At 48.7% G+C, this 11,988-nt stretch overlaps 1 protein-coding gene across 3 annotated transcripts in view; it reads right to left on the bottom strand.

The window, feature by feature from the left end:
* Positions 1 to 11,315, bottom strand: part of rpf2 (ribosome production factor 2 homolog) — a 223,885-nt gene extending 212,570 nt beyond the window's left edge. For all 3 annotated transcript variants that reach the window (XM_084091613.1, XM_084091611.1, XM_084091612.1), the window contains exons 1-5: positions 11,175 to 11,315; positions 5,657 to 5,789; positions 5,538 to 5,575; positions 786 to 825; positions 619 to 700 (exon numbers count right to left, since the gene is read on the bottom strand). In XM_084091613.1, coding sequence (XP_083947739.1) covers positions 619 to 700; positions 786 to 825; positions 5,538 to 5,575; positions 5,657 to 5,789; positions 11,175 to 11,197 — 316 coding nt within the window. In that variant the 5' untranslated portion in view covers positions 11,198 to 11,315. The remainder of the gene's footprint in view (positions 1 to 618; positions 701 to 785; positions 826 to 5,537; positions 5,576 to 5,656; positions 5,790 to 11,174) is intronic.
* Positions 11,316 to 11,988: the final 673 nt, after the last annotated feature.

Below are 11,988 nucleotides of genomic sequence, written 5' to 3' on the forward strand. Positions count from 1 at the left end.
CACACGTGGAAGTCGAACATGCGTCCTGTGGAGGACACCAGCACACATTAACACACACACACGTGGAAGTCGAACATGCGTCCTGTGGAGGACACCAGCACACATTAACACACACACACACACACACACACACACACACACACACACACACGGAAGTCGAACATGCGTCCTGTGGAGGACACCAGCACACATTAACACACACACACGTGGAAGTCGAACATGCGTCCTGTGGAGGACACCAGCACACATTAACACACACACACACACACACACGTGGAAGTCGAACATGCGTCCTGTGGAGGACACCAGCACACATTAACACACACACACACACACGTGGAAGTCGAACATGCGTCCTGTGGAGGACACCAGCACACATTAACACACACACACACACACACACACACACACACACACACACACGGAAGTCGAACATGCGTCCTGTGGAGGACACCAGCACACATTAACACACACACACGTGGAAGTCGAACATGCGTCCTGTGGAGGACACCAGCACACATTAACACACACACACACACACACACACACACACACACACACACGGAAGTCGAACATGCGTCCTGTGGAGGACACCAGCACACACACACACACACACACCGAATATGAGGTTGTTGGGTCTCTTCTTGTTGTGTGAGCCGAACAGAAACAGGGAACAGTCTGACTTCTTGGAGAAGAACTCCTGAGGGAAGCAAACACAGCACGGTTACACACACAGGCTTTGACACACACACACACACACACGCGAGTGTGAAGCATGATCTCACCAGAGCCGTGGAGTCCTCAAAGGGCCGGACCATGTTCTTCCTGTCAGGACAACAACACACACATCATCATCATCATCTGACTGACACGACTTCAGCTACGCTAGTTCAGCTGCTACGCTAGTTCAGCTGCTACGCTAGTTCGGCTACGCTAGTTCAGCTGCTACACTAGTTCAGCTGCTACGCTAGTTCAGCTGCTACGCTAGTTCGGCTACGCTAGTTCGGATATGCAGTGTGTAATACAGCTGTTAGTGAATGTAAAACATCTGCAGTTTCACAGATAACTGGAGTTATTGTCTCCTAAAAGAAAGTGATTCCAGTCTCACTTCCTGCTCGATCCTGATTCGTAGGTTTGTAAGTAATTTGCATAATGCCAGCCTCTGGTCTTGATTGGCTGAACAGCGTCTCTAAGCCCCGCCCTCAAACACTGCAGCTGATCTGAGCTACTGTTCGCATCACTGAGAGTCAGATATGATGATGAGCGTTTGCTTTCTGATTAGGCATGTGCCGGTATCAAATATTAATGCTGCGATTAATTGATAGAGCTTTTATCACGGTATACGGTATTATCACAATATTTTAATTGCTCAAGAGAAACGGATGGATTGGGGGGGATGTAGAAACAATAGGTGCATTACAATAAACACCTTGCATTACAATAGGTGTAATTGCGATTGTCAAAACATTTGGTAACTGAACAGAATTTTACACAATTTTCACGATTTCAATTCAATTCTTGGGATTTGATTTCAATGTTGATTCAATATTGACTCTTTGGATAAATATTAGTTAGGCTACAGTAGATGGATAAAATATATCTCACATAATGCTGTAAACGCAGAGAGCCCTGTCAGCTGGTATTATTAAAGGTTAAAAATGACAAATTAAATTAAATTAAATATAATTTGGTTTTCATTATAATAACAATTATGACACAAGTAAAAATATAATAAATATGTAATATAGTGCACATATTTAGCAGAATACTCCTCTCTATAGCTGTTCTTTCTAGTCAACTAACGTGCTGGTCATTAAATGGCGTTCCTGAGGTAAATGTGACGTTCTGTGATATAATTGTTGTCCTGCAGTTTTATTGACCTCTTCCTGTGGCTGAAAAACACTGATTGATGATATTATATGAGGAATAAATACCTTTCGGTAAGTTGTACTGTATCTTTAAATATGAGGTAGCAGATGATCGGAACTGAGGCGTTACAGCGATCGTCACGCCACATTTACAAGCTCAAAACGGTATTTATTGTCTAAATTTTTGTAATAAAATGGACAGAACCTGAGAGAATTGTTTTCATATCATAAGTACCTGCTGTGTCCAGTCTGCCGGTGTCGGCGTCTCTGCTCCGCGATTGTCCACGTGTGGGGATTCAGGGAACTACACTAACCCTTTTCCACTGGTGGCACTTGAGCTACTAACTTTCTCAGTTACTGGCGCAAAACATGATTTGGTCGCACAAATTGTTTATAGTAGTTTACAGTAAGCCGCTCTGGATAATAATGAACAATAATGAAACTGTATTGCATACAGAAGTGCTTTTTATTTTACTTGCCATCTTTTAAACCACATACCTTCTTGTTTTTGTTTTCTTTAACATTGGTTGGGATAGATTTACTGCAATAGAAAATACAATACACAATAAAGTGCAAAATGGATTTCAACATGCTATGGTTGGCACAGATGGGCAGACTCCTGAACTCTTAAGTGATGCACCGATGTGAAAATTGTGGCCGATACCGATAATAACCGATATTAATATTGCTGTTATGGCCGATACCGATATCTCTGTATAGAAAACAAATTTACTGATAATCAAATAAAGAGATATTTTTTTACTTTAGAAATGACTTATATTGGGCACCTTTACCAGTGTTTGCAAAATATGTCACACATAGGACACACATGCATTATATTGCATTGCATTGCTGGTCAACTTGTCCAAAATTAAGAAACCCCTAGAAAACAGTAAAAAAAAAAAAAAAAAAAAAAACAGGAACATTGTGTACAATTAAGATAGGCTACTTAATTTATTATTCCAATATCCAAATATGATACTAAATACCACAGGGAAAAGGGCTTCTATTTGTGACGTGCTGTCTTTGCATTTGAACATTGTAGGCTACATTTTAAACAGGACACGCATTAGCTGAATAAATGATGTTTGTAAAAGCCAATACAAACATATTTATAGAAAACAGTTGACAATGAATAGACAGGAGTCCAATAATAGCATAACGAATCACTTATTCTAAAAATAATATCAAGTAGGCTATAAGTTAGACGAATCCGACATATAGGGCTGTGTTAACAGTAAAACGCCCGTCATTTAACGATTTTTAAAAACACGGATGGATCATACAAAATGCTTTCTGACATTTTGACAGAAAAAAACAAAAACAAGCAAGAACAAAATTTAAACTATAGCCCGTCAATTTTCATTGTGTGCGCGCGTCAGTGTTGAGAGAGAGAGAGAGAGCTCGCGCGTCCGTGTTGTGAGAGAGAGAGAGAGCTCGCGCGTCCGTGTTGTGTGAGAGAGAGAGAGCTCGCGCGTCCGTGTTGAGAGAGAGAGAGAGAGAGCTCGCGCGTCCGTGTTGTGAGAGAGAGAGAGCTCGCGCGTCCGTGTTGAGAGTGAAGCCTTGTTTATACTTTCGCCTGGCTCCGCAGCGCGAGTCTCCGCAGACTGCGCGCGCACCTCCCCAAGCGGACGAGGCGTTTATACTCGACGCGCTCGCTGTTGTACTATTCTGTGAAACGACAGGGGGCGACTCCAGTAATTGTCCTCTAAACCATCAGGAATCAGAGGTGAGAAGAAGAAAGCTATACACACGTGAAAGTGTTTATTTTAGTACATCACCACCAATACTATAAAAATAATCGTGTAAAATCCAGTAAACACTGAGATTATTACTTGTGATAATAAAACAAAATATATGGATATGAGAATGTAACTAAATATAACTAAATTAACAATATCTTACATATTTTCTAATTACACTAAACATTTCATTAAGTTTTGTGAACATTTTTATTAAACATGGACCTTTATGTTCATTAAATACTTTTTATGCTATTGTATGCTCATTTTTTAAAATGTAATCAACTCATTTAGACGTGCAAACTGGGTGCTGGTGTGGTGAGAAGTTCGAGCTCGGCCAGATTCGGCTCGAAGTCGTTCATCTTCGGATGCGGCGCCGCGCGCATTGTTACAAAAAATGTCGCGCACACCGCCAGGCGAAATCGGGTCTTGCGAACCCAACGCGCGCGACCGCCCACACAGCAATGACGTCATTTTTGCCGCGCGCACCTTCGCGCTCGAGCGGACGCGTCGAGTATAAACAAGGCTTGAGAGAGAGCTCGCGCAGCACTGATACACTGGTACGTCTCGTAACGGTCGCGGGGCTGAAGCCAACTTGATGTGTTGAATGCTCAGAGCACGTTATAAAACGTATTCTTAAAATACACATTTCTGTTTTAATAAATGCTCATAGTAAATCATAGCATATTGCCTAAAACATAAGTGCAAAAATAATCAGTGATACATTTGCGACCCATTAAAAATTAGGGTCGCAATGGCATTTCAAAAGGTCGCAGTGTAGTTCCCTGGGATTGTCTACATCAGAGCGCACGTGTTTCGCGCAGCATATGCGCAGTGTTTAAGCGGTTGATGGAAGATAAGCTGATGCGCGTTCTATAAATATAAATTCTGATCTATTATTTTTCACGGTATTTGTAAGTGCCCGCGATAACAATATCGTGCATATCCATTACCACGATTTATCGCATTACCGAATACCGGCACATGTCTATTTCTGACCAATCAGAGCAGAGCAGCTCTCAGAGAGGCGGGGCTTAGAGAGACTGAATCTGTACTGAAGCGTTTCAGACACTGAGAGATAGAGCTGAGGTGCAGATCATGAGGAGATCAGTGTGTGTGTGTGTGTGTGTGTGTGCGTGAGCTTGTGTGAGTAACCCTGTTGCAGGAGACGCAGAATCAACCCTTCACTGCATCTGAGACTCCACACACTCTCTCTCCCTCCACACACACTCTCTCTCCCTCTCACACACACTCTCTCTCCCCCTCACACACACACTCTCTCTCCCTCTCACACACACTCTCTCTCCCTCTCACACACACTCTCTCTCCCCCTCACACACACACTCTCTCTCCCTCTCACACACACTCTCTCTCCCTCTCACACACACACACTCTCTCTCCCTCTCACACACACACTCTCTCTCCCTCTCACACACACACTCTCTCTCCCTCTCACACACACACTCTCTCTCCCTCTCACACACACACTCTCTCTCCCTCACACACACACTCTCTCTCCCTCACACACACACTCTCTCTCCCTCTCACACACACACTCTCTCTCCCTCTCACACACACACTCTCTCTCCCTCTCACACACACACTCTCTCTCCCTCACACACACACACTCTCTCTCCCTCACACACACACACTCTCTCTCCCTCTCACACACACACTCTCTCTAACTCTCACACACACTCTCTCTCCCCCTCACACACACTCTCTCTCCCTCTCACACACACTCTCTCTCCCTCTCACACACACTCTCTCTCCCTCTCACACACACTCTCTCTCCCTCTCACACACACACTCTCTCTCCCTCTCACACACACACTCTCTCTCCCTCTCACACACACTCTCTCTCCCTCACACACACACTCTCTCTCCCTCACACACACACTCCGCCGGCGGCTGATGGCACACTTACTTCTTGTACAGCACAGCATTGGGTTTCTTCAGCGCGTACTGAAAACACACACAGAACAGATGAGGAACACACACACACACACCCAGCTGATGATGATGATGATGAAGAGCGCGACTCACCACGTCCTTCAGGGCGAGCGAGAGCGTCTCGCTGGTGTTTCCTCCTTTGATGATCATGCAGTTCTTCAGGCTCTCCGTCAGCTTCGGCTCGCGGCTCTGCAGGAAACGCTTTGCGCGCCGCGTCTTCGCCTTACTGGGGGACACACACTGTTACAGGGGGGGGGGTGTGTGTGTGTGTGTGTGTGTGTGTGTGTGTGTGTGTGCCGCGTCTTCGCCTTACTGGGGGACACACACTGTTACAGGGGGGGGGGTGTGTGTGTGTGTGTGTGTGTGTGTGTGTGTGTGTGTGCCGCGTCTTCGCCTTACTGGGGGACACACACTGTTACAGGGGGGTGTGTGTGTGTGTGTGTGTGTGTCGCGTCTTCGCCTTACTGGGGGACACACACTGTTACAGGGGTGTGTGTGTGTGTGTGTCGCGTCTTCGCCTTACTGGGGGACACACACACTGTTACAGGGGGGTGTGTGTGTGTGTGTGTGTGTGCCGCGTCTTCGCCTTACTGGGGGACACACACTGTTACAGGGGTGTGTGTGTGTGTGTGTGTGCCGCGTCTTCGCCTTACTGGGGGACACACACTGTTACAGGGGTGTGTGTGTGTGTGTGTGTCGCGTCTTCGCCTTACTGGGGGACACACACACTGTTACAGGGGGGTGTGTGTGTGTGTGTGTGCCGCGTCTTCGCCTTACTGGGGGACACACACACTGTTACAGGGGGGTGTGTGTGTGTGTGTGTGTGCCGCGTCTTCGCCTTACTGGGGGACACACACACTGTTACAGGGGGGTGTGTGTGTGTGTGTGTCGCGTCTTCGCCTTACTGGGGGACACACACACTGTTACAGGTGTGTGTGTGTGTGTGTGCCGCGTCTTCGCCTTACTGGGGGACACACACTGTTACAGGTGTGTGTGTGTGTGTGTGCCGCGTCTTCGCCTTACTGGGGGACACACACACTGTTACAGGGGGGTGTGTGTGTGTGTGTGTGTGTGTGTGTGTGTCGCGTCTTCGCCTTACTGGGGGACACACACTGTTACAGGTGTGTGTGTGTGTGTGTGTGCCGCGTCTTCGCCTTACTGGGGGACACACACTGTTACAGGGGGGTGTGTGTGTGTGTGTGTGTGTCGCGTCTTCGCCTTACTGGGGGACACACACACTGTTACAGGGGGGTGTGTGTGTGTGTGTGTGTGTGTGTGTGTGTGTGTGTCGCGTCTTCGCCTTACTGGGGGACACACACACTGTTACAGGTGTGTGTGTGTGTGTGTGTGCCGCGTCTTCGCCTTACTGGGGGACACACACACTGTTACAGGTGTGTGTGTGTGTGTGTGTGCCGCGTCTTCGCCTTACTGGGGGACACACACTGTTACAGGGGGGTGTGTGTGTGTGTGTGTCGCGTCTTCGCCTTACTGGGGGACACACACACTGTTACAGGTGTGTGTGTGTGTGTGTGTGCCGCGTCTTCGCCTTAGTGGGGAACACACACACTGTTACAGGGGGGTGTGTGTGTGTGTGTGTGTGTGTGTGTGTGTGTGTGTGTGTGTGTGTGTGTGTGTGTGTGTCGCGTCTTCGCCTTACTGGGGGACACACACTGTTACAGGTGTGTGTGTGTGTGTGTGTGCCGCGTCTTCGCCTTACTGGGGGACACACACACTGTTACAGGTGTGTGTGTGTGTGTGTGTGTGTGTGTGTGTGTCGCGTCTTCGCCTTACTGGGGGACACACACACTGTTACAGGTGTGTGTGTGTGTGTGTGTGCCGCGTCTTCGCCTTACTGGGGGACACACACACTGTTACAGGGGGGTGTGTGTGTGTGTGTGTGTGTGCCGCGTCTTCGCCTTACTGGGGGACACACACACTGTTACAGGGGGGTGTGTGTGTGTGTGTGTGTGTGTGTGTGTGTGTGTGTCGCGTCTTCGCCTTACTGGGGGACACACACTGTTACAGGGGGGTGTGTGTGTGTGTGTGTCGCGTCTTCGCCTTACTGGGGGACACACACACTGTTACAGGGGGGTGTGTGTGTGTGTGTGTGTGTCGCGTCTTCGCCTTACTGGGGGACACACACTGTTACAGGTGTGTGTGTGTGTGTGTGTGCCGCGTCTTCGCCTTACTGGGGGACACACACACTGTTACAGGGGGGTGTGTGTGTGTGTGTGTGTGTGTGTGTGTGTCGCGTCTTCGCCTTACTGGGGGACACACACACTGTTACAGGTGTGTGTGTGTGTGTGTGTCGCGTCTTCGCCTTACTGGGGGACACACACTGTTACAGGGGGGTGTGTGTGTGTGTGTGTCGCGTCTTCGCCTTACTGGGGGACACACACACTGTTACAGGTGTGTGTGTGTGTGTGTGTGCCGCGTCTTCGCCTTACTGGGGGACACACACTGTTACAGGTGTGTGTGTGTGTGTGTGTGCCGCGTCTTCGCCTTACTGGGGGACACACACACTGTTACAGGTGTGTGTGTGTGTGTGTGTGTGTGTCGCGTCTTCGCCTTACTGGGGGACACACACACTGTTACAGGTGTGTGTGTGTGCCGCGTCTTCGCCTTACTGGGGGACACACACACTGTTACAGGGGGGGGTGTGTGTGTGTGTGTGTGTGCCGCGTCTTTGCCTTACTGGGGGACACACACACTGTTACAGGTGTGTGTGTGTGTGTGTGTGTGTGTCGCGTCTTCGCCTTACTGGGGGACACACACACTGTTACAGGTGTGTGTGTGTGCCGCGTCTTCGCCTTACTGGGGGACACACACACTGTTACAGGGGGGGGTGTGTGTGTGTGTGAGTGTGCCGCGTCTTCGCCTTACTGGGGGACACACACACTGTTACAGGGGGGGGTGTGTGTGTGTGTGTGTGTGCCGCGTCTTTGCCTTACTGGGGGACACACACACTGTTACAGGGGTGTGTGTGTGTGTGTGTGTGTGTGTGTGTGTGTGTCGCGTCTTCGCCTTACTGGGGGACACACACACTGTTACAGGTGTGTGTGTGTGTGTGTGTGTGTGCCGCGTCTTCGCCTTACTGGGGGACACACACACTGTTACAGGGGGGGGTGTGTGTGTGTGTGTGTGTGCCGCGTCTTTGCCTTACTGGGGGACACACACACTGTTACAGGGGTGTGTGTGTGTGTGTGTGTGTGTGTGTCGCGTCTTCGCCTTACTGGGGGACACACACACTGTTACAGGTGTGTGTGTGTGCCGCGTCTTCGCCTTACTGGGGGACACACACACTGTTACAGGGGGGTGTGTGTGTGTGTGTGTGTGTGTGTGTCGCGTCTTCGCCTTACTGGGGGACACACACACTGTTACAGGGGGGTGTGTGTGTGTGTGTGTGTGCCGCGTCTTCGCCTTACTGGGGGACACACACACTGTTACAGGGGGGTGTGTGTGTGTGTGTGTGTGTCGCGTCTTCGCCTTACTGGGGGACACACACACTGTTACAGGGGGGTGTGTGTGTGTGTGTGTGTGTGTGTGTCGCGTCTTCGCCTTACTGGGGGACACACACTGTTACAGGGGGGTGTGTGTGTGTGTGTGTCGCGTCTTCGCCTTACTGGGGGACACACACACTGTTACAGGGGGGTGTGTGTGTGTGTGTGTGTGTCGCGTCTTCGCCTTACTGGGGGACACACACTGTTACAGGTGTGTGTGTGTGCCGCGTCTTCGCCTTACTGGGGGACACACACACTGTTACAGGGGGGTGTGTGTGTGTGTGTGTGTGTCGCGTCTTCGCCTTACTGGGGGACACACACTGTTACAGGTGTGTGTGTGTGTGTGTGTGCCGCGTCTTCGCCTTACTGGGGGACACACACACTGTTACAGGTGTGTGTGTGTGTGTGTGTCGCGTCTTCGCCTTACTGGGGGACACACACACTGTTACAGGGGGGTGTGTGTGTGTGTGTGTGCCGCGTCTTCGCCTTACTGGGGGACACACACACTGTTACAGGGGGGTGTGTGTGTGTGTGTGTGCCGCGTCTTCGCCTTACTGGGGGACACACACACTGTTACAGGGGGGTGTGTGTGTGTGTGTGTGTGTGGCGTGTGTGTGTGTGTGTGGCGTGTGCCGTGTGTGGCGTGTGTGTGTGTGTGTGGCGTGTGCCGTGTGTGGCGTGTGTGTGTGTGTGTGGCGTGTGCCGTGTGTGGCGTGTGTGTGTGTGTGTGGCGTGTGCCGTGTGTGTGTGGTGTGTGTGGCGTGTGTGTGTGTGTGTGGCGTGTGCCGTGTGTGTGTGGTGTGTGCCGTGTGTGTGTGGTGTGTGTGGCGTGCGTGGAGACACCAGAGTGAAGATGGATGCCGAGTACATGTTTTTCATCTTATCATTCACAGAAAATGCTCTGAAGAATACAGCACACGCATGAGCAGCTCCTGGGATATGCAGGAGGACTGTGGGCCACTTCTGGCCTTGAGGGAAGCCCAGCGAGAGCTCGACCTCCCAGAGCTGCCGTGCTGAGACGACGACAGGAGGAGTCCTGGAGCAGCGGCACCGACTCCCTCACGGCAGGACCTCACGGACGCCTCATCGGGGGAACGTCATGTGAGCGTATCTTGTGTGAAACCTGCTCTGCATCTCCTGAACACCTCAGTGATGAAGACGAAGCTGACACTGGCCTGACCACATCAACACATATGAAGGAAGACACGCAGGACTTGCTAAACTTCACCAGTTTCCTAGACCCAAGGGTCCGAACACAATACCTCTCTGAAGGAGAGACCCAGACCTGAAAGCAACGAGCCATCTCTGAGTGAAACCAGAGTTTACTGGTAAGAAAGAATTCAATGTAACATGTTTATTTGTTTCAGGGAATTCCCGGCCAGCAGTCTGTGTCCCAGAGCACTGCAGAGATGGAGAATGAGAGCGTGGATGTGGAAAGCACACGCACAGCACCGAGAGCACCGAGAGCACCGACAGCACCACTGCCATCCACAGCCCTGGCACAGCTCAGAGAAGCACTGGCCTCTGAACTCAATGCTGACATCTACATGCCATGTGCAGACCGTGGAGAAGACCCACTGAAATGGTGGAAGTTACACCAAGTAAACTTCCCTAGGCTATGCAAACTAGCACAGAAACATCTGGGCATAGAAGCAGCCTCAGAGAGAGCCTCAGCGCTAGGGGTGATGGGTAATGCTGTGTCGAACCATCGCTCCTGTCTGAAACCAGAGGAGGTCGACATGCTTGTGTTTTTGGCAAAGAACCTCTAATGTGAAGTTTAACTGTTTAGAAAGAGGATTTGGAAGTACCAGTTGGTCATTAAAAAAAAGAAAAAAGATTTAGTGGTTTGAGTTTGATTGAGTGAACCACAATTTTATATAGTTTCCTTTTCAAAAGAGTTTATACAGAGTATATATATATATTATACACACATAATTACAAAGCATATCCACATGAAACCGTCAGAAGACACTGAACTGCATGTTATTATCTCGTGTCTCCAGCGGAGACTTACACTGATCCTGAACTCTACAGTCAGCGACGAACACCCTCCTGGACATCAGCTTCACTAAAGCGACAGTGAATGTGGAGTTTAGATAAAGTTTACTTACACGATCCCGTCTAGATGCGCCATAGTTCAGGAGTCTGTCTGCGGTGATGGGAACACGTGAAACTGCACGGTGAAGCCAGCGCAACAATCCCGGCTTCCGGTGCAGCCGGAAGTTTCAAAATACAGGTCTCTGTCATTCTTCACAGCAACAGCGACATCCCGACTCCGAAACCAAGTTTTGGCTGATATACGCACACTAACAATTTACAGAACTACATTTTGTTACTATTAATATTAATATTTTAAAAGGAAAAATGTCATTACACGAAGGTAAACTTTTTAAAGTTATTTCGTGATGTTACTCATTAGGCCTACTGGAATACTTGTCTATGGCAAATTCTTTGCATCACATGAACTTTATTGTCCCTCAGATGCCGACGGTCATGAACTTAGAATTTTGTGCTGGCGATTAATTGTCATGGAAATAATTGCAATGAACCATTTAGTCTGTTTTACTCATTACAGTGTAAGCCCAATGCATTTGTTTATATTTTACTTGGAAACATACCTATAGGGACACATACAACGCAGTGGAAAATATTTTAAAAGGAGAAATATTTCTCTTTTTGTTCAACTTTAATATTGGTCCATTTTAAACTTACATTTGAAATATGCTAATATTATTCATCTAAAGGCGCACTGTTACTTTTTTTGTTCAGAATGTATGATCCTGAATCCATCTTCCAAACTGTGCTTTTCTTTTACAGTTTGTCTATAATAAGTTTTATTATAATATGTTTATATGTGGACTATTTTATACTGAGCGGGATGCTGCGGAGTAACCGTGACGCGTCATAGACATAAACAGAGAGAAG

Source organism: Abramis brama, assembly GCF_963993115.1.
Source record: "Abramis brama genome assembly, chromosome: 18".
NCBI lineage: Eukaryota > Metazoa > Chordata > Actinopteri > Cypriniformes > Leuciscidae > Abramis > Abramis brama.